Here is an 18,713-nt window from a genome sequence, read left to right on the forward strand (position 1 = left end):
AAAACTAAAGTTAATGAATTTGGGACTTACCTTAAATCACAATTCAGTTGTTGGATAAGTGAAGGGAGTAACGTGGATACACTTTGGGCTAAATTTAAAGGAATTATTTGGGAAGGAGAGAAGAGATTTGTACCTGTTAAGAAGGGTAAAATGACCTCAGACCCTGTTTATTATACAAGGGAAATAAGAAAATTAAAAAGAAAATGTAGAATAGTAAACAGGAAAATCAAAGAGGGTAGGGAGAGTAGAGAAACTAGAAAACAGCTAATGAGGGAACTGAATAGAGTGAAAAAGGAAGCAAAAGAGAATTATATGAATGGCATACTTCAAGAGGGTAATGACCACAAAGGGAAATGGAAAAAGCTGTATTCATATATCAGGAATCAAAAAGGAAAAGGAATCCATATTCCTACAATGGTGGGAGAAGGGGGTGAACACTATTTAACAGATACTGAGAAAGCAAACCTATTTAGTACGGAATTTAGAGATTCAGTAGAAGATTGTCAACAGTTGGAAACCGAAACAGAAGATAGAGAGGGAGAGAGACAGAGGGAAACAAGAAGCTTCTCATTCACAAACAAAGATACTTTCAGAGAAATCCAACTGCTTCAGCAAGGAAAAGCAGCAGGAAGTGATCAAATTACTGGGGAGGTATTAAAGACAATGGGGTGGTACATAGTGCCTTATTTAAAATTTCTCTTTGACTATGTCATAAATAATAGTGTAATACCAAAGGAATGGAAGGAATCTATAATAATACCAATTTATAAAGGAAAGGGTTGATAAAAGGAAACCAGAGAACTACAGACCAATCAGCCTGACCAGTATAGTTTGTAAAATTCTGGAGAGTTTAATATCGAAGTACATCAGAGGGATATGTGATGATAAAAATTGGTTCATGAGGAGCCAGTATGGATTTAGAAAGAAATTTTCTTGTGAGGCACAACTGGTGGGATTTCAGCAGGACATATCAGATCAGTTGGATTCAGGAGGTCAGTTAGATTGCATAGCCATAGATCTTTCCAAAGCCTTTGATAGAGTGGAACATGGAATATTATTAAAGAAATTGGAGGGAATAGGATTGGACGTAAGGGTTACACGTTGGATAAAAGCATTTCTAAATTCAAGGGTTCAGAAAGTCAAAGTAGGAAATAATGTATCTCAGGAAGAGAAAGTTTGGAAGGGAATTGCACAGGGTAGTATAATCGGTCCGTTACTTTTCTTAATATATGCAAATGATTTAGGGAACAATATAACATCAAAAATAAGATTGTATGCAGATGACATAATTGTTTATAGGGAAATAAACAACATTGAGGATTGTTCAGAATTACAAAGGGACCTTGAAAGTATCCAACAATGGGTTGAAGAAAATAATATGAAGGTTAATGGAGGCAAATCAACTGTTACAACTTTTACAAACAGGAGCTTTAAAACTGAATTTGAATATACTTTGGATGAGGTAGTTATCCCAAAAGATGGCAAGTGCAAATACTTAGGTGTGAGATTTGAAAGTAATTTGCACTGGAAGGGTCATATTGATGACATTGTTGGGAAAGCATACAGATCATTACATGTCATAATGAGGCTATTTAAAGGATGCAACAAAGAATTAAAAGAAAAAAGTTACTTGAGTATGGTTCGTCCATTATTGGAATATGCAAACAGTGTTTGGGATCCTCACCAAGAATACCTAATAAAAGAAATAGATAGTGTGCAGAGGAAAGCAGCAAGATTTGTAACAGGGGATTTCAGGAGAAAGAGTAGTTTATCAGAAATGTTAAAGGAACTTGGGTGGGAAACTTTAAGTAAGAGAAGGGAGAAAACTAGACTTATAGGATTATATAGAGCCTATACAGGAGAAGAAGCATGGGGAGATATCCGTGAGAGGCTTCAGTTGGAAAATAATTATATCGGCAGGACTGACCACAAATATAAAATTAGAAGGAATTTTAGCAGAAGCGATTGGGGTAAATTTTCATTCATTGGGAAGGGTGTGAAGGAGTGGAACAGTTTACCAGGGGTAGTGTTTAATCCTTTTCCAAAATCTGTACAGATATTCAAGAAGAGAATAAACAGCAACAGAGAAAATAAATAAAGTGTTAGAGGGTATTCGACCAGTGCAGGTTATTGTAAATAAAAAAATATGTGTGAATAAATTAATTCCATCCCCTGGTCTAAGGAGTTTGGACAGCCAAAGTAGGGGACTGCCTGTAGGGGTGAAGTACAGTGGGGACTTCGAGGGCCCTGGGACCGCAACGGTAGCTGTGAAGGCCCTTCAGGAACTCTGAAAAGTGGTGGCAAAAGGGGCTCTGGTTAAGACGCAGCAGGTCGTTATGCTACTTAGGATCCAGAACGGGTAAAAAAAAAAAAAAAGTAAATAAATAAATGCAATGTAAATATTAATGTTATACCAGTTGTATAGTATCATTTGAAGTAATTCCACAAACAGTATATCAGTTGACTATATTTGTAAGTATTACAGGAGATATTATAAGTAGAATTTTGTAAACAATATAAATTTATTAAGGATGAGCTGTGTGTTTAATAGAAAACATTGTTAGCGTAAATTGTATAATATTGTATTATAGGAAAAATTTTCTTCTCTTGTTAATTTAATATTTAGTGCTTGACAATAATGTATTTTAGTGTACCATTTGCCACCGAGGTAGACACCTCATTTGCAAATAAAGAGATTTTGATTGATTTGATATTCGTTTTTATCTAAGATGACCGTTGTGTTACCTTTGTCAGCCTTGGTTACAATTAAGTTGTTATCTTTGATTTTCTTTTTTAGTGCCTGTAGGAGTTTCAGATCAGTTTGTGTGTTCTTGTCAGAATTGGAAAAATTAGGTGAGTTCTTACAAGAAAGGATGTTATTTTCTTTTTGATTTCGTATCTTAATTCATCTTGTATGTCCGAAGGTGTTTTGGAAATGGCCAGTTCCGATTCTGTTATCATTGTGACTATTGAGTTGGTTATGTTCGAGTCGGGCCAGTTATGTTTGGGTCCCTTAGCTAAGATTATTTCTTCATTTGCATTTAGGGGAGTATTGGATAGATTAATAACGGGTGAATGGAATTGGTTACAGTCATTTGCTGGTCTATGATTGCGTTTGAATCGATGGTCCTGCGGTTTAGATTTCTTTAATTTCTCCAATTTATTATTCAAAGTATGTTGTTTTTTTGGATAGGTCTAGGAATAATTTGTCTTCAACTGATTGGAAAAAGATTGTCCAATGTGCTTTAGATAACATCTTAGTTACCGCGAGGTGAGACTTGTATAATTTATGGTTGAGGAAAGATTTTTTCTTATACAGAAACTTGATTTCATCTTTCAACCAAATTTTGTTTGTCTTGGTTTGAGTTTTAGAGGTTTGTAACGAAATGCGATGTTTCTTTTTATTGTGTCTTAAGAAATTTGGTGTAAGGTCAAACTGAATGCACTTCTTGAGAAAATCTATGTCTTTGCCTAATTTGGCTATTTTTAATTTAATGCGTAGATATTGGAAGGCTGATCTATTCTGCGTGACACTCATTCTGTCTGTTGCACTCATTCCTGCAGCTTGTCCACAAATAGCGCAAGGTGAGTACCCGTTATTTTACCCCTTCCCTTTGTTTTTCTTCTATAAGATCTTTCACGTTAATTCCGTTTTGTTCTTCAGGTTCATGGGTTCCGACTGAATTGAGACTACCTTAAAAACAGCAATTATTTACGCTACATAAAAACGAGTCCAGCCTTCTCAATTCGTCAATTCTATACTGGTCATTTTGGATTATTCCCTCTGTGCCACTTTGGAACTTGCTTCTAGAACCTTCCAGAAACACAAGAATTCACATAAGATTTCACTCTATTTTAAGTGTGCAACACCAGTTCAACCGTTAATCCAAGACTTTGTCATCAAGTGACTTTAAATGACATCACAATGCTTTTATACTTCTGTTAATTTTAATTTGTTCTGGCCACATTTATTGTAACATTGTATAAGGTTTTTACTTTTATATGTCATTCCATTACCATCCCATCCCCCCTTTTCATCCACATCATTTTATTTTAGATTATGTCTTTGCTTGTATTCTTGGCTAGGCTGATGATGGTCCAAAAAACGGACTGAAACTGGTACCTATAATGTTTTAACAAACGTTAAATGATTTTAAGTATTGAGAAGGTGGATGAATAAAATTGTACTCATTTTTAAGTTACAGTCCATTTGACCTCCTGAATTCAAGATATCTGCTACATCTTGCTGGTATCCTACAAGCTGAGCTTCAGAGGAATAACCTTTCCTAAACCTGAACTGCCTTCTATCAACCCAGTTATTAATTTTGCAAACATGTCTAACATAATCAAGAAGAATGCTTTCCTGATGCTTCAATTCAATGCATTACAAACTGACCGGCTTGTAATTTTCAGCTTTATGTTTATCACTCTTTCGTTTATGTCCGTTATTGGACATTATAAATTTTCCAGCTAACTCATTCCTGGTTGCTAGCATTTCGCCCCATTGTGCTAAGTTGGGCTCATCATTCGGTAAATAGCACACCCACCAAGACACATGGGTAGTGCATACCATGGAGGCCACTGTGTAGGCTACTTGAAGTCACCGGCAGTGCCAAGGTACTGAGAGAGGCTTTGTCTCATTACCAAAAATTGATGTCTGCCCCTTCATCAGATGATGTAGATGTTGATTCCCATAGGGAAGCTGAAATATTTATCCCGAATGGGTAAATTTATAATACCTATATAAATGGTCTGTTGTTGGACATTATAAATTTTCTAGCTAACTCATTCCTGATTGCCAGCATTTCGTGCCAGTGTGTCGGGCTCATCAGTTGGTAAATAGCACACCACCCAAGACGCATGGCTAGTGCATACTGTAATGAGACAGTCTCTGATAGTGCATTGGCACTACCGGTGACTCCAAGTAGCCTATGCAGTGGCCTCCTTGGCTGCAGACGTATCGTCAATCCACGCCATCTCTCGACTGATAGCTCAGAACATACCACATATGATATAGATGGTGATTCCCATAGGGAACCTGAACGTGTCCCCTGGGTGGTGCTAAACGAATAACAGTTTTGGCACACGTTCCATAATATTGAAACATGAGCAAACAAATAAAACTGCTTTTTTAAGAGCAAAACAACAAAATTGAAGAATACTTCAATGGAATGCAGGTGGTCTTTCAACAAAGAAACTATTGGAAGTAAAGAAAATCATGATATGGTAGAGATATAGATATCCTTCTCATCAATGAAGCCAATATTACACATGAAAACATAAAATATTTAAAGATCCAAGGGTTTACCATCTATACACTCTTCAAAACAAGACAAGTACCTGGTGAAATATTTGTAGCAGTGAAGAACAATATCATGTCAAAATTCAGAATTGTAATAGAAATGAACTCAACAGTTACATAGGAAATTATTGAACTTGTCATATGGATCAGCAAGAAGAAAACAATATTCTGTGTTTACAGATCTCCAAACAATATAAGTCTGAATCTCCACCTTTTAGAAATCAAAACAGATACTATTTTTATAGGGGATTTCAATGCAGCTTCTTCATTCTGTGGCTACAACTACACAAGTACAGCTGGGAAAGCAATAAAAGACCTTATAGGGAGCAGCTCATCAGAACTGCTATACAATAACAAAGATCCAGCAACATTCATTCACTACTGTGGTTCCACAATTATCCCAGACCTCATATTAGTGTCAACAGATCTTGCAAACCACAGTTATTGATCAGTACTTGACAATCCAGGCAGTGGACATAGAATGTTCCTCCTTACTGCTACATCATACAGTGAACCTGCTCAGTGTGCAGACCAAAAGATCTGGTGGAACATCCAGAAGGCAGACTGGGAAACTTTCAGAAACAACCTGGAAACTAAAATGTCGGAAATTGATCTTGATGCACCTCCTAACATCATCCTGAATAAATTCACTACAGCCATAAAAGACATAGCCAAACTGTATATACCTAGAAGTACTCAAACAAAATATAAACTTTTCTTGTCAGGTGAATTGAACAATCTTAAGTCCGACAGAGATAAAGCAAGAAGAGCAGCTGAACTTACTCAGGATCAAAATAATGTACATAAATGGCGACAAGCAAGAGCATAATTAAAGCAAACTATAACAATATCAATAAGGGAATCTTGAACACATTTTTAACAGCATTTGACTATAGGACAAACAGCAATAAAGCCCACAAACTTATCAATTCTCTAAACAACAAACATGTAGTAACTCCTTTGAATCCTATTATGATAAATGATAAGGAAATTACAGATTGTCACAAAATAGCAAACCACTTCTGTAAACATTACACTTCAAATAGGTTATCAGGACAGAAAAAGAAAGAAGACAAGACCCTCAAAGAAATGTGAAAAAATTCATGAATAATAATGATGAAGACATCTTTAACAATGAATTTTCCATAGAAGAGTTAATGTTAGCAATAAAGAACATACAACTCAGAACACAACCAAGACCTGATGAGATATTCCCAGAATTCATAAAAATCCTTCAACCCATCTGCTCTTAACATACTGCTGCACATATGCAACAAATTTTGGACATCAATTGGAAACCTACCAAATGACTGGACAAAAGCAACTATCATTCCAATTCTAAAACTGGACAAGACAAGAAAACAAGTCCCCTCGTACTGACCTATAGCCCTTACCTCTATTCTGGTAAAAATTCTAGAAAGGATAGATTACAAATAGACTCAATTGGTACTTCGAATCAAAATCTCTATCAGAAGAACAAGCAGGATTCAGACCAAACAGGTCCACCTCCCATCAAATAAAGAGATTTACACGAGCTACAAAGGAAGCCTTTAACGAAAGGAAAGTGTTCTTGAAGTTTTCATTGATTTTAAAGGAGCCTATGATACTGTATGGTGAAACATGCTGTTATGGAAGCTTATCAGATTCAAAGTAAATGGACACATGTTAAAGTGGTTTTTAAGATTACTTTCCCAAAGAATGATCAATGTTCATTACAACAACAAAACTTCAGGGTGCAAGCAATCAAAACTAGCAAGGAGCTGTATCAAGCACAATATTATTAATTGTGTACGTTAATGATCTTCCAATAACAATAAAGGAAGTAAGTGATGTGAATATCAGCATGTTTGCAGATTATGTTATCATTTGGACCACAACAAGTAACAGCCCAAATTAGCAAATGCTTCTTGATCACAGAATGTACCAGGCATTTATAAAACTGAAAAACTGGACTGAAAATAACTATATGGAAATAAATACTAAAACAGTATATAATTTTTTTTCGCTGAGACATCACATTCCTACTTTCAGTCTAAAATTCAGTGATCAGGAACTTCCAAAACGTGAAAGCACCATATACCTAGGTATCATCATGGACAAGAAGCTGAACTTGACCAAACACATACAACATGTGGACGAGAAAGTGAACAAACGGATGAAATTGCTGAAGAGACTAGCATGAGCTACTTGGGGGAGCACTCAAGACACTCTCAACAGAACCTACAACACTTACATCAAACCTATTATAAAATATGGCAGTGAAGTACTTACTACAGCACCCCTATCAAACATTGATCGCCTTGAGATGTCTCAGAATAATGTCTACGAATCACAACAGGCGCAATAAAAACCACACCTGTAACCACCTTACAACTGTATACCCACAACTTACCAATAGAAGAAGAGATGAAACAAGAAACAGCCAATGCATATCTTAGCTTACAAAGACTACCCCAAATGACCTGGGCCAAAAAACCAGTTACTAGCCCCAGTCTTAAAACCCAGAAAGATCCTTTGAGTCTTGCCAAAGAATATATTAATAAGAGCAGTCTGCAAATAAAACTTGAACCTCTCTGAATGCCAGTCAGTCCCATTGAATATATGCAAGTGACTGCAGATCTTACTCTGTTAGAAGAGGCCTGCAAGAAAGACTGTTCACCATATAATTTAAAACAGCTGGCCCTCTGTACAATAGAAGAAAGATATCTGTATAATTAATGGCTAAAAATATATACAGATTGCTCACAGGACAAGGAAAACAGAACCAGGGCAGGTTATATTCATCTCTCTTCTCACTCGACTTCCCAGTAGGCCAAAACAAACTTTTATGCACAGATAAAAGCAATTTCCCATGCACTACAACAGTTATTAGGCAGAAACAATGGTAACCAAAAATTTGTTATCGTTACAGATTCAAAAGCAGCCATCCAAGCCCTCTGATCAAATAATAAGTCTCAAAATAAAGAACTGAAAGAAATTCTACATTTGATAAAAACACTCCAAAGACTCCACAAACAGATATCATTTCAGTGGATTCCTTCTCATGTTGAAATAGCAGGTAATGAAGAGACAGACACATTAGTCAAGAGAGGTACCACACTACAGCAACCTGCCAGTCAGACTGATTTTATGTCAGCAAAAAGGATTCTGAAAAATACTATTAACAACAGACAGAAACAAAATTATGGAAGGATATTGATGCTAAATGGGATCAGTACAAAATAAAACAAAGAGAAGCGGTAGCCTTCTTCAGACTCAACACTGGCAACGACTGTTTTGCAGTTAATCTGAAACGAATCAACATCCTGAACTTCAGGAAATCTTGTCAACTATACTGGAACGCAAGAAAGCTAATGGATTGGAATCCGGGCTTGCCATAAGTTACAACAACAACAACAACAACAAGTTTGAGTGGTGTCTTCAAAAGTAGGATAGATCATAATATGAAGATAAAGTTGTAATTCAAGAGGGCAAACTGGGGCAAATATTCATTTATAGGAAGGGGAGTTCGGGATTGGAATAACTTACCAAGAGAGATGTTCAATACATTTCCAATTTCTTCATTCATTTAAGAAAAGGCTAGGAAAACAACAGATAGGGAATCTGCCACCTGGGTGATTGCCCTAAATGCAGATTAGTAGTAATTGATTGAAACTACACTTTGAATGCAATAGACCAAGTATGGCCATAAATCAAACTTCAGAAAGACAGCATCACCTCTGAAACATTTACCTGTGAAACTATAGTAATCAATATGAATAGTCTTTAAAAAGCATTGATTTTTTTAGAAGAATCAAAGGTGAAATTAGGTATGTAATTTAAGTCATCAGTGTTACATACAAAAATGAGGCCTTGGCTTGGCAACATGAAAGTGACCAAGGTATAAGTGATGCCAGTAATGCCATTCCTTATGTATCAATCAATACTGATCTGCATTTAGGGTAATTGCCCAGGTGGCAGATTCCCTATCTGTTGCTTTCCTAGCCTTTTCTGAAATGATTTCAAAGAAATTGGAAATTTATTGAACATCTCCCTTGGTAAGTTATTCCAATCCCTAACTCCCCTTCCTATAAATGAATATTTGCCCCAGTTTGTCCTCTTGAATTCCAACTTTATTTTCATATCGTGATCTTTCCTACTTTTGTAAACGCCATTCAAACCTATTCGTCTACTAATGTCATTCCACGCCATCTCTCCGCTGACAGCTCGGAACATACCACTTCCAACCTCTAAAACATCAGGACGCACTTGGTACTGAAATTTTTTTATCCTTGCACACCAGCTGCTCTTGTGTAATTATGTATATAATTGTAAATTCTCATCTATTCAATTAGATAATGTAATTACTATATAGTTACCAACTATTGACATTAGTTTTTATTACAAACATTTACGCTGAATGTTATAATGTAAATATTTTTAAAACTTTATCTCAACTGTTCAATTGAACAATGTAAATACTGTATAGTTACCAACCTTTAACATTAATTTTCGGTTACAAACATTGACGCCGAACACTACACCTTTTCTCTCTTAATTGTTTTAATGTAAATATTTTTTAACTTTTTATTTTCCTATGATTGCGTCAACTGTTTCTCCAGAGCACCACTACCGAACTCTACTATGTTAATTTTAGGCATTGGTGCTGACTTTTCATCTATAAACCTATATGTTCAACCATCACTTTTGTACAACTATTTCCCATACTTAATTTTTGTAATTGTATTAATAATATGCATTAATTTGTACATGTCAACTACTAACCAGTTACCTGATTTTTTACCTTGAGGTGATATTTTGACTGATGATGCCCTCAATGAAGGGCGAAACATGTCTCAAGTGGAATCAATAATAAATTACTAATTTATAAAATTTATATGTATTGAATAGGTGGAAAAATCTAACCTTTTAGCATCCTACATACCACTTAGTCGAGCAGCTCTTCTTCTTTCTCTCAATTCTTCCCAACCCAAACATTGCAACATTTTTGTAACGCTACTCTTTTGTCGGAAATCACCCAGAACAAATCGAGCTGCTTTTCTTTGGATTTTTTCCAGTTCTTGAATCAGGTAATCCTGGTGAGGGTCCCATACACTGGAACCATACTCTAGTTGGGGTCTTACCAGAGACTTATATGCACTCTCCTTTACATCCTTACTACAACCCCTAAACACCCTCATAACCATGTGTAGAGATCGGTACCCTTTATTTACAATCCCATTTATGTGATTACCCCAGTGAAGATCTTTCCTTATATTAACACCTAGATACTTACAATGATCCCCAAAAGGAACTTTCACCCCATCAACGCAATAATTAAAACTGAGAGGACTTTTCCTATTTGTGAAACTCACAACCTGACTTTTAGCCCCGTTTATCAACATACCATTGCCTGCTGTCCATCTCACAACATTTTCGAGGTCACGTTGCAGTTGTTCACAATCTTGTAACTTATTTATCACTCTATAGAGAATAACATCATCCGCAGTCCCTCTTACGGATGGTGTGAAAATATTGCTCATAGGATCAGTTGGTGCATTCATTTTAGTGGGCTTGGCAGACTGATATGTAATAGCAACTTCTAGCTCTGTGAGGAAAGCAAAAGGAAACTACCTCACTTCTCATTTCCCTCTTATGCATCTTTAGTGACACCTAGGCCACCTGTGACAGCTGATGGTGGAACTGTTGAGGTTCAAACCAGCCTCCAGGCTGAGCATTTAACATACATTCACAAAAATGAGAAAGGTACGCATCTGTCAGAAAGCTTCATGTAAGAAGGGTTAAACAAAAATATAAAACTTTTCTTTCTAATTTCAACTCTCCCTACATGTTGTTTTCAAACATTTTCCTGTTTATTTTTTATAAATTTTATAATCCTCAAGAAGCATTTGTTGCAACTCCACAACACATATCACTGTGTTTGTTATGACGCACCTGAAACGTTACCAACTCTAGTCAAAAGCTCAGATCTATATAGCCAGATCCCACATGAAGAGTATTGGGTGGGCTTGTTTGAAGTTTTGGTGCGATGGTTCGTGGGGATCATGTGTATTTATATGGAGAAAGACCTAATTCATCCCCATCTTTAAAAACTTGCTGGAGCTTATTTCTCACAGTAAGTTTTTAATTGTCAAGAACCTTCTTCATATAAGGGAGGAGGCTTACCAAAAATTGGTAATCGCTGTCATCCTTAATGGCTTTGCTTTCAACAACTAATTGTAATTTTGCTCTCTTTATTTTAAATAATTTTTCATCATTGTCATCACGTATTTTATCATTCATTTTCCTTTACTTGGTGTTGGTTGTTGGAGGCCCCAGTTTTGATTGTTCAGCAGATGAGCTGTCCTGTTGTGGTAAATTTCAACCTACTGGTGGAGACCTTGCAATAGGAATGAGTTGAAAAATCTCCATCTCAGTACCACAACATAACATGAATCACAATGAAACCAAGCAGTTAGATCTGTCTCTGAGAATGTGGTGCACCCTTATTAGGATGTGGACAAACTAAGGTATATACCGTATGTTGATCTCTTCTACAAGTGAGGACAAATTCACAAATTCCTTTCAAAGAATGCATTAGTGGTGCTCCCAAGCAGATTATCTGCCATGTAGTTGAAGAATTCCACTAAGCACGTATAATGGTGAATTGGGTGACTTTATAAAGCAGGTCTAGATTTAATATACCATTATTAACAACTTAAAAGTCGAACTGAAAATAGTGTAAATAATGTATATTATTTTAATCTCTTGCCATCTGTGATACCTAATTGCCAAATAATAAATAAATAAATAGATAGATAAATAAATGTACGTGTGTACCTATTTCAAAATGCTTAAAATTCTTTCATTTTGTTTTTCAGATGTGAGGCAGTTTTAAGGTGGAGCGGCCTGTACAACATACATCTGATGTTTTTCCGCTGGTTGCTGATTATGATATTAGTTCTTCTGCTTGTTACGGTTGTTTTTTACTTCATTCTACCTTCTGAAAATTACAGCTCATGCAGAACGATACCACTATCCTGGTTGACATGGCAAGAAATCTTGGACCCTTGGGTTCAGGTACACTACTATGGTCGACCACCAACATAGTAAGGTCAATGAATATTTTCATTATTTTCATACGTTTGTGCTATTTCTGTTCCTCCGGGCTTGAAACTTAATAAAAATGTTAACTAATTGCACATCAGGGCATGCAATGTTGTTGATTAAATTAAAAGTGCAGTAGAAGTCCATTATAGCCAGAATTCATAACGGCGAAAAATTTACTCGCTATGGCAGATGGTCGTTGTATCTGATTTTTTTGTCAAAATTGGGAGAAACCCCATACACATTAAAATCAATATGAAACGGCAATCAGTTTGCTCAAAACTTGCGATTTCGCGGATGATATCCACACTATGGCTTACTCATTTTTTTTTTGAAATGCGATACTACGTGAAAGTGTATATTTAATTTCATTCTGAAAAAGTATAGTATCACTCCAGTGGCCACATGTGGTAAACGTTTCAGTTTTCTTCTTCAAAGAGTGTCACCTAACCTATCTGTATTTGTATTGTGAAAAAATATATCAAGCGCACATAGAGAAACGATAATCTCCTCATACAAATTTGCATGGGAACAGCCTTTCTGAAATTTAACTAAAGCGAGAAAATATTAACCATCCTCTGAAATCAGTGATGTTTGCTGTCATGTCTTGAAGTTTATCACAGTTCTGACTTGCCCCTCTTGGACAACAAGTGAACGAGAAATGCAACTATCCAAGCTAAGGGCGCCAGTCTTTAAGTTGATGACTTAAAAAACAAAAATTACCGAGCTCGATAGCTGATGTCGCTTAAGTGCAGCCAGTATCCAATATTCGGGAGATAGTAGGTTCGAATCCCACTGTCGGCAGCCCTGAAAATGGTTTTCCGTGGTTTCCCATTTTCACACCAGGCAAATGCTGGGGCTGTACCTTAATTAAGGCCACAGCCGCTTCCTTCCCACTCCTAGCCCTTCCCTGTCCCATCGTCGCCATAAGACTTATCTGTGTCGGTGCGACGTAAAGCAACTAGCAAAAAAAAAAAAAAAAAAAAAAGAATTTATAAGAAAGCTCGGACGGACTCTCATCACAGGGATGAGGTGACAGTGCACTAATCATTAAGCAGGAGAATTAGAAATCAGGGCCGATGACCTTCGATGTTAGGCCCCTTTAAACAACAAGCAATTAGAAATCAAAAGTCTAATTAAGGCAGACTGATTAAAATGAACCAAGTAAATAACATTTATTATTCTGAATAAAAATGACGACTGTATTACGAGAACTGAATTTAAAATAGGAAATGAATTTAACAAAAGAAATGAATAACTCTAGCTCACGTAAACTTGCAATATTTTTAACTCGTTTGCTCACCATGTGGTCTAGTGCATCAACCACTAATAGGATGACGGCTTCGAAACTACCACTCCCTGTTATGCTCTATCCCATATATTGCAGATGAGCCCTGAATCACTGTTATAAAAACCCCCTTGGGTTATGCGGAGAGGATACTGAATTAACAATCCTTCCAACGTTACTGAAAATGTGTACCGTAGTTTCATTTCTAGCTAATTTAATGCTACCTATTGTTTTAGACTGGTACAAACCGGTCTAGTAGTCGAGCTATTCGTACTTGTCAAAAACATATCAGATGTAAGGCTTTTCAGGCATTTGCTCTATTAACCAGCGTTTCGTCTTAGGTCTGACACTAGACTCATCAGAGTGGGATATGTCAGACCCTACCCACTGACGCTGGGGTGTATGAAGGTGAACTTATCAGAAGCCCTTATAAGAGGGACAGTCTGATAACTGCATACGGGAGATAAATCTCTACAATGGAATTATTGCCCGCCTAGCAATTCTATTCGTACTTCCCAATGAGAGTGGCTATACACCCATCATTCAGAAATTCCTAAGTACCACGTCGTGGTAACGAAATGAAGACTGAAGAAGTGATAAACTATCAAACTAGTCTATTATGGTACATCAACCATACGACAAGTCCTCAGACCTAAAGCGAAATGCGAGATAGAATCAAATGATGCCAAGAGCTCCAACACGCCCTTAAGTAAGCTTTGCTGGCCCTAATTACATGTCGAAACACGTGGTCCAATCAGGTGATACGTCTCTCCCTACTCTTGATATCGACGATGATGGGTCCCAACGATGTTATCAACTGTTCTTCCATTAGCCATTTTACTCAGTATCCATGGCAACGGAATGCTCCTTTAAAATGTAGGCGGTGACCAGTTTGAATTACTCAGCTCGGAACACAGTAGTTGCGGTTACCACGCTCGGACACGTGCCGGCTTTTCCCAAGAATTGATGTCTAAATTTGTCGCTTCTTCCTCGTTGATGTGGCAAGATAGAGGAAAATCTACTGCAAGTTAAATTTAAACGAATGTCGCAAGAATCTAAATTAATATAAGGATATTCAGCCATATGATTGGTTAACGTTAAAATAGGCTCAATTAGATTACAATGATGCAATGCTAAATTTGAGGTAGAATAATGAGGAAAAACCATATGTGACTTGCCCCTCTTGGAGAACAATTGAACGAGAAATGCATCCATCTCTTTTTTTTTTTTTTTTTTTTTTATTATTACTTGAAATACATCTATTACATGCCCATTATGAGCTGCACCATTTTCATACAGTTAGAATTATATCTCACTGTCTACATATCAGTCTTAGGCTGTTTACCATTGCGAATGTCTGTTATTTTTGTTCATCTTGAAGTTGACCATGTAGGTTGCACTATTTGGGCAACATTTCATTTACCATATTACACTAATAAGTTATACCATACAGATTACATATATGCAACTCAAGAGCTAACTCTTCCAAGCGTATTTTAGTCCAGCTTGCTTGAGGTTTACCTACTAAATTCTGCCCACCATGAGCAACATTCCATTTTTTTTTAAACAAGATTATCTTTGAAAATATAACACATAATATATACACTTCAGATTACAAACTTTCCCGAGTGTCTATTAGTCCTTTTACTCTTCATGTTTCTGACATTCTCTGCTAGTTAGCAGTAACACGTTCTCTTCCAATCTTTTACACCCAAAATCATGTAAAACAGATGATACAGCCAATTTACACCTTAATCACTCTCCAGAATGTTTCAACCCTATCTTGAAGTATCATACAATACACTTCACATGAAGACACGCGATTTAAGCTCACGATAAAATTATTGCAAGTTAGAAATAAACATACGGGAAAATTAATTACTTGCCGTCATCAGCTTTAATTAGCCTTCGGTGACATCTCAGAAAATAGATACACTAGAAAATTACATGGCCTCACATACAGAAAACAGACGATCTATCGTCATTGAACGAGCGTAAATCTACCGCTACACACAAACAACTCGCTTGTTTACAAACGCAACCAGGAAATACCACCACAATTGAGAGTTCAACTTCCTCCACTCGCAGTCTGACATAATAGGTAGCAACTTCACCGTACTACTGACCTATATCTCACAATCCGGTTCAGCCACATCATACGACAGGTATCTCCGTAAACTACTAATGTAATTTTCCCCTATGTTCATTTCTAACTTGCAATAATTTATCGTGAGCTTAAATCGCGTGTGTCTTCGTGTGAAATGTATTGTATGATACTTCAAGATAAGGTTGACATGAAGAGTAAAAGGACTAATAGACACTCGGGAGGGTTTGTAATCTGAAGTGTATATATTATGTGTTATATTTTCAAAGATTATCTTGTTTTTAAAAAAATGGAATGTTGCTCATGGTGGGCAGAATTTAGTAGGTAAACCTCAAGCAAGCTGGACTAAAATATGCTTGGAAGAGTTAGCTATTGAGTTTCATATATGTAATCTGTATGGTATAACTTTATTAGTGTAATATGGTGAATGAAATGTTACCCGAATAGTGCAACCTACATGGTCAACCTCAAGATGAACAAAATTAACAGACATTCGCAATGGTAAGCAGTCTAAGACTGATATGTAGACAGTGAGATATAATTCTAACCATATTAAAATGGTGCAGCTCGTAATGGGCATGTAATAGATGTATTTCAAGTCGAAAAAAAAAAAAAAAAAAGATAGTTGCATTTCTTGTTCAATTGTTTTCCAAGAGGGGCAAGTCACACAGTCTTAATCAATTTCAGTATATAACATTAAAATTAAGTGATCATTTACTTCAGCTGTTATTTCTAACGAATTGACAACTCCTATCAGCCACGTTATTTACGCATTTATTATGACAACGTGTTATCCTCTTTTGTTTTGAATTTTCTTTTAGAGAACAGCAGTCAACAGATATTACTAATGTACTCCAACATCGCCTTCGAATGTCGACAAGAGTGCTCGCAAGTGGTCTACAAAGTGAGAAAAGGATATGATACCGCAGAGGATCTATCGCATTTTGTAGCAAATACTTCAGTCTTCTTATTCAAACAGTGCCACCTAACCTACCGTACTATATGCATTATGAAAAAGTATTCAAAGTGCCAGTAGAGAAATGATAACATTCTCGCTATAAATTTACACGGAAATAGCCTCTCCAGAATTTAATCAGACGCGAGAAAATATAAACTAACCTACGAAATCAGCGATGCTCTCTGCCATATCTTGAGGTTTACCTGTAGCATTCTTACTCAATTTCAGTGTAGAGTATTAAAATTAAGCGATCATTTATTTAGCCTTTATTTCTAACGAGTTAACAAATCCAACGACCACGTTATTTATGCAATTGTTAAGAAAACATGTTCTCCTCTTTTTTTTTTTTTTTTTACAGAACAGCAGTTACCGGGCATTACTAATTGACTCGACATCACCTTTGAATGTCAACGAGAGAGCTTGTAGTGCACATAGCAAGAAAATGATACGGAAGGTCACATTTCTGGCAAATGCTTCAGTATTTTATCAAACAGCATCACCTAACATAACAGCATATGTACCATGAAAACATATATCACGTGTCAATAGAAAAGTGATAACCTTGCGCTATAAATTTACATGGGAATAGCCTTGCTGAAATTTAACCAGATGCGAGAAATATAAGCCAACCTCAGAAATCAGTGGTGCGCTCTGCCATATCTTGAGCTGTATCCCATTCTTACTTAATTGCAGTATTTAGCATTAAAATTAAGCGATCATTTACCTCAGCCTGTATTTCTGATGAGTTAACAACTGCTATTGGACACATTATTTACACATTTATTACGAAAACATTTTCTCTTTCATTTCCATTTTTCTTTACGAAACAGCAGTCAACGGGTATTAGTAAGGACCTGCATTTTTTTGCATTTGCAATAACACCAACTTTTGAAAGATATTCCCTAAAGCACTTGGGAAACAGTTACCAATACATAACGTTGTTAACAATTCAAAAATAGGACAGCTTTCTTTCGCTAAATAAAACTAAATGAGACAAGGCAAGTATCTCAACTTATAACAATTTTAACCTCTTAACATAGCAGTTATTTACAAAGTTGTGATTTGTTTTTACTTAATTTTTTTGTTAAAATTAACTCTTCATTGAAAAACAGTGACAGTGGCAACAATGAAGGTAAATTTTGTGAACTTAGCAATGAAATATAAGCCCCTGAAAAGTTCCTGTTTTAAAATCCTGAGTATACTCGTGATATTTTTATGAGTTCTTATTTTAACTTACATGTGAAATAAATAACACAGCACTAAACAGATGGCAAGTAAGATAACATGACACTCAGTACTGTACAAGAAAGACCTTGTTCATATGTTTGTGGCTGTGTCCAATGTCCTGAAACAAGGAACAACACACAATGCTACATTGCACTCCTTATACATGTACCTGGATTCCCTTCATGCCTTCTTTCCTCTAGCATTGCAGCACAGAACTATCAGGCTCACTATACTCAATGTCAAACTCTCTCCACTCTCCATTTTCACCTAATAGATGAAGTATATTTAGATAGCAATAAATACGGAAAGGCTGCGAAAACGAGCAGCCTGAGTCATCGACATCCACTACGGTTGAATCAGAGACATCTTTTGGCAAAAATAGGAACCTGAAGTAATAATTTTATAAATATCTATCAGAAATATTGAAAAACAACAAGAAACGAGTATATGTGGGCCTTTAAATTAGGTACGGAGCAGTGAGAGACATTCCCGAGTATTCTCGGGTTTTTATATATAAAATCCCGGGTATACTCGGGCTTTAATGCTAAGAGGTTAAATGTATAATAATGCAGATTCACAGTGTTTGCTTTCTTGTGAAGGTTTTTCCACCGTTAGAATAGAACATCATGTCCATCACAGTCTTACAAGGTCAACTTGTTCTCCTACTCCATCAATTCAACTCAACTCATGCGCATGCATCATTCTGCTTAGGAAGCTGGTCAGTAACAGTCTTATTTTCTCTCTGTGT

At 36.3% G+C, this 18,713-nt stretch overlaps 1 protein-coding gene across 2 annotated transcripts in view; it reads left to right on the forward strand.

The window, feature by feature from the left end:
• The window catches only part of LOC136864143 (uncharacterized), a 624,111-nt gene that overhangs the window by 566,010 nt on the left and 39,388 nt on the right, over nt 1-18,713 (forward strand). The window contains exon 25 of one of the 2 annotated variants that reach the window (XM_067140781.2): nt 12,163-12,395. In XM_067140781.2, the coding sequence (XP_066996882.2) occupies nt 12,163-12,391 (229 nt within the window). In that variant the 3' untranslated portion in view covers nt 12,392-12,395. The remainder of the gene's footprint in view (nt 1-12,162; nt 12,396-18,713) is intronic. The other variant, XM_067140790.2, reaches the window with a different exon arrangement.

Source organism: Anabrus simplex, chromosome 1 (assembly GCF_040414725.1).
Source record: "Anabrus simplex isolate iqAnaSimp1 chromosome 1, ASM4041472v1, whole genome shotgun sequence".
NCBI classification, from domain to species: domain Eukaryota; kingdom Metazoa; phylum Arthropoda; class Insecta; order Orthoptera; family Tettigoniidae; genus Anabrus; species Anabrus simplex.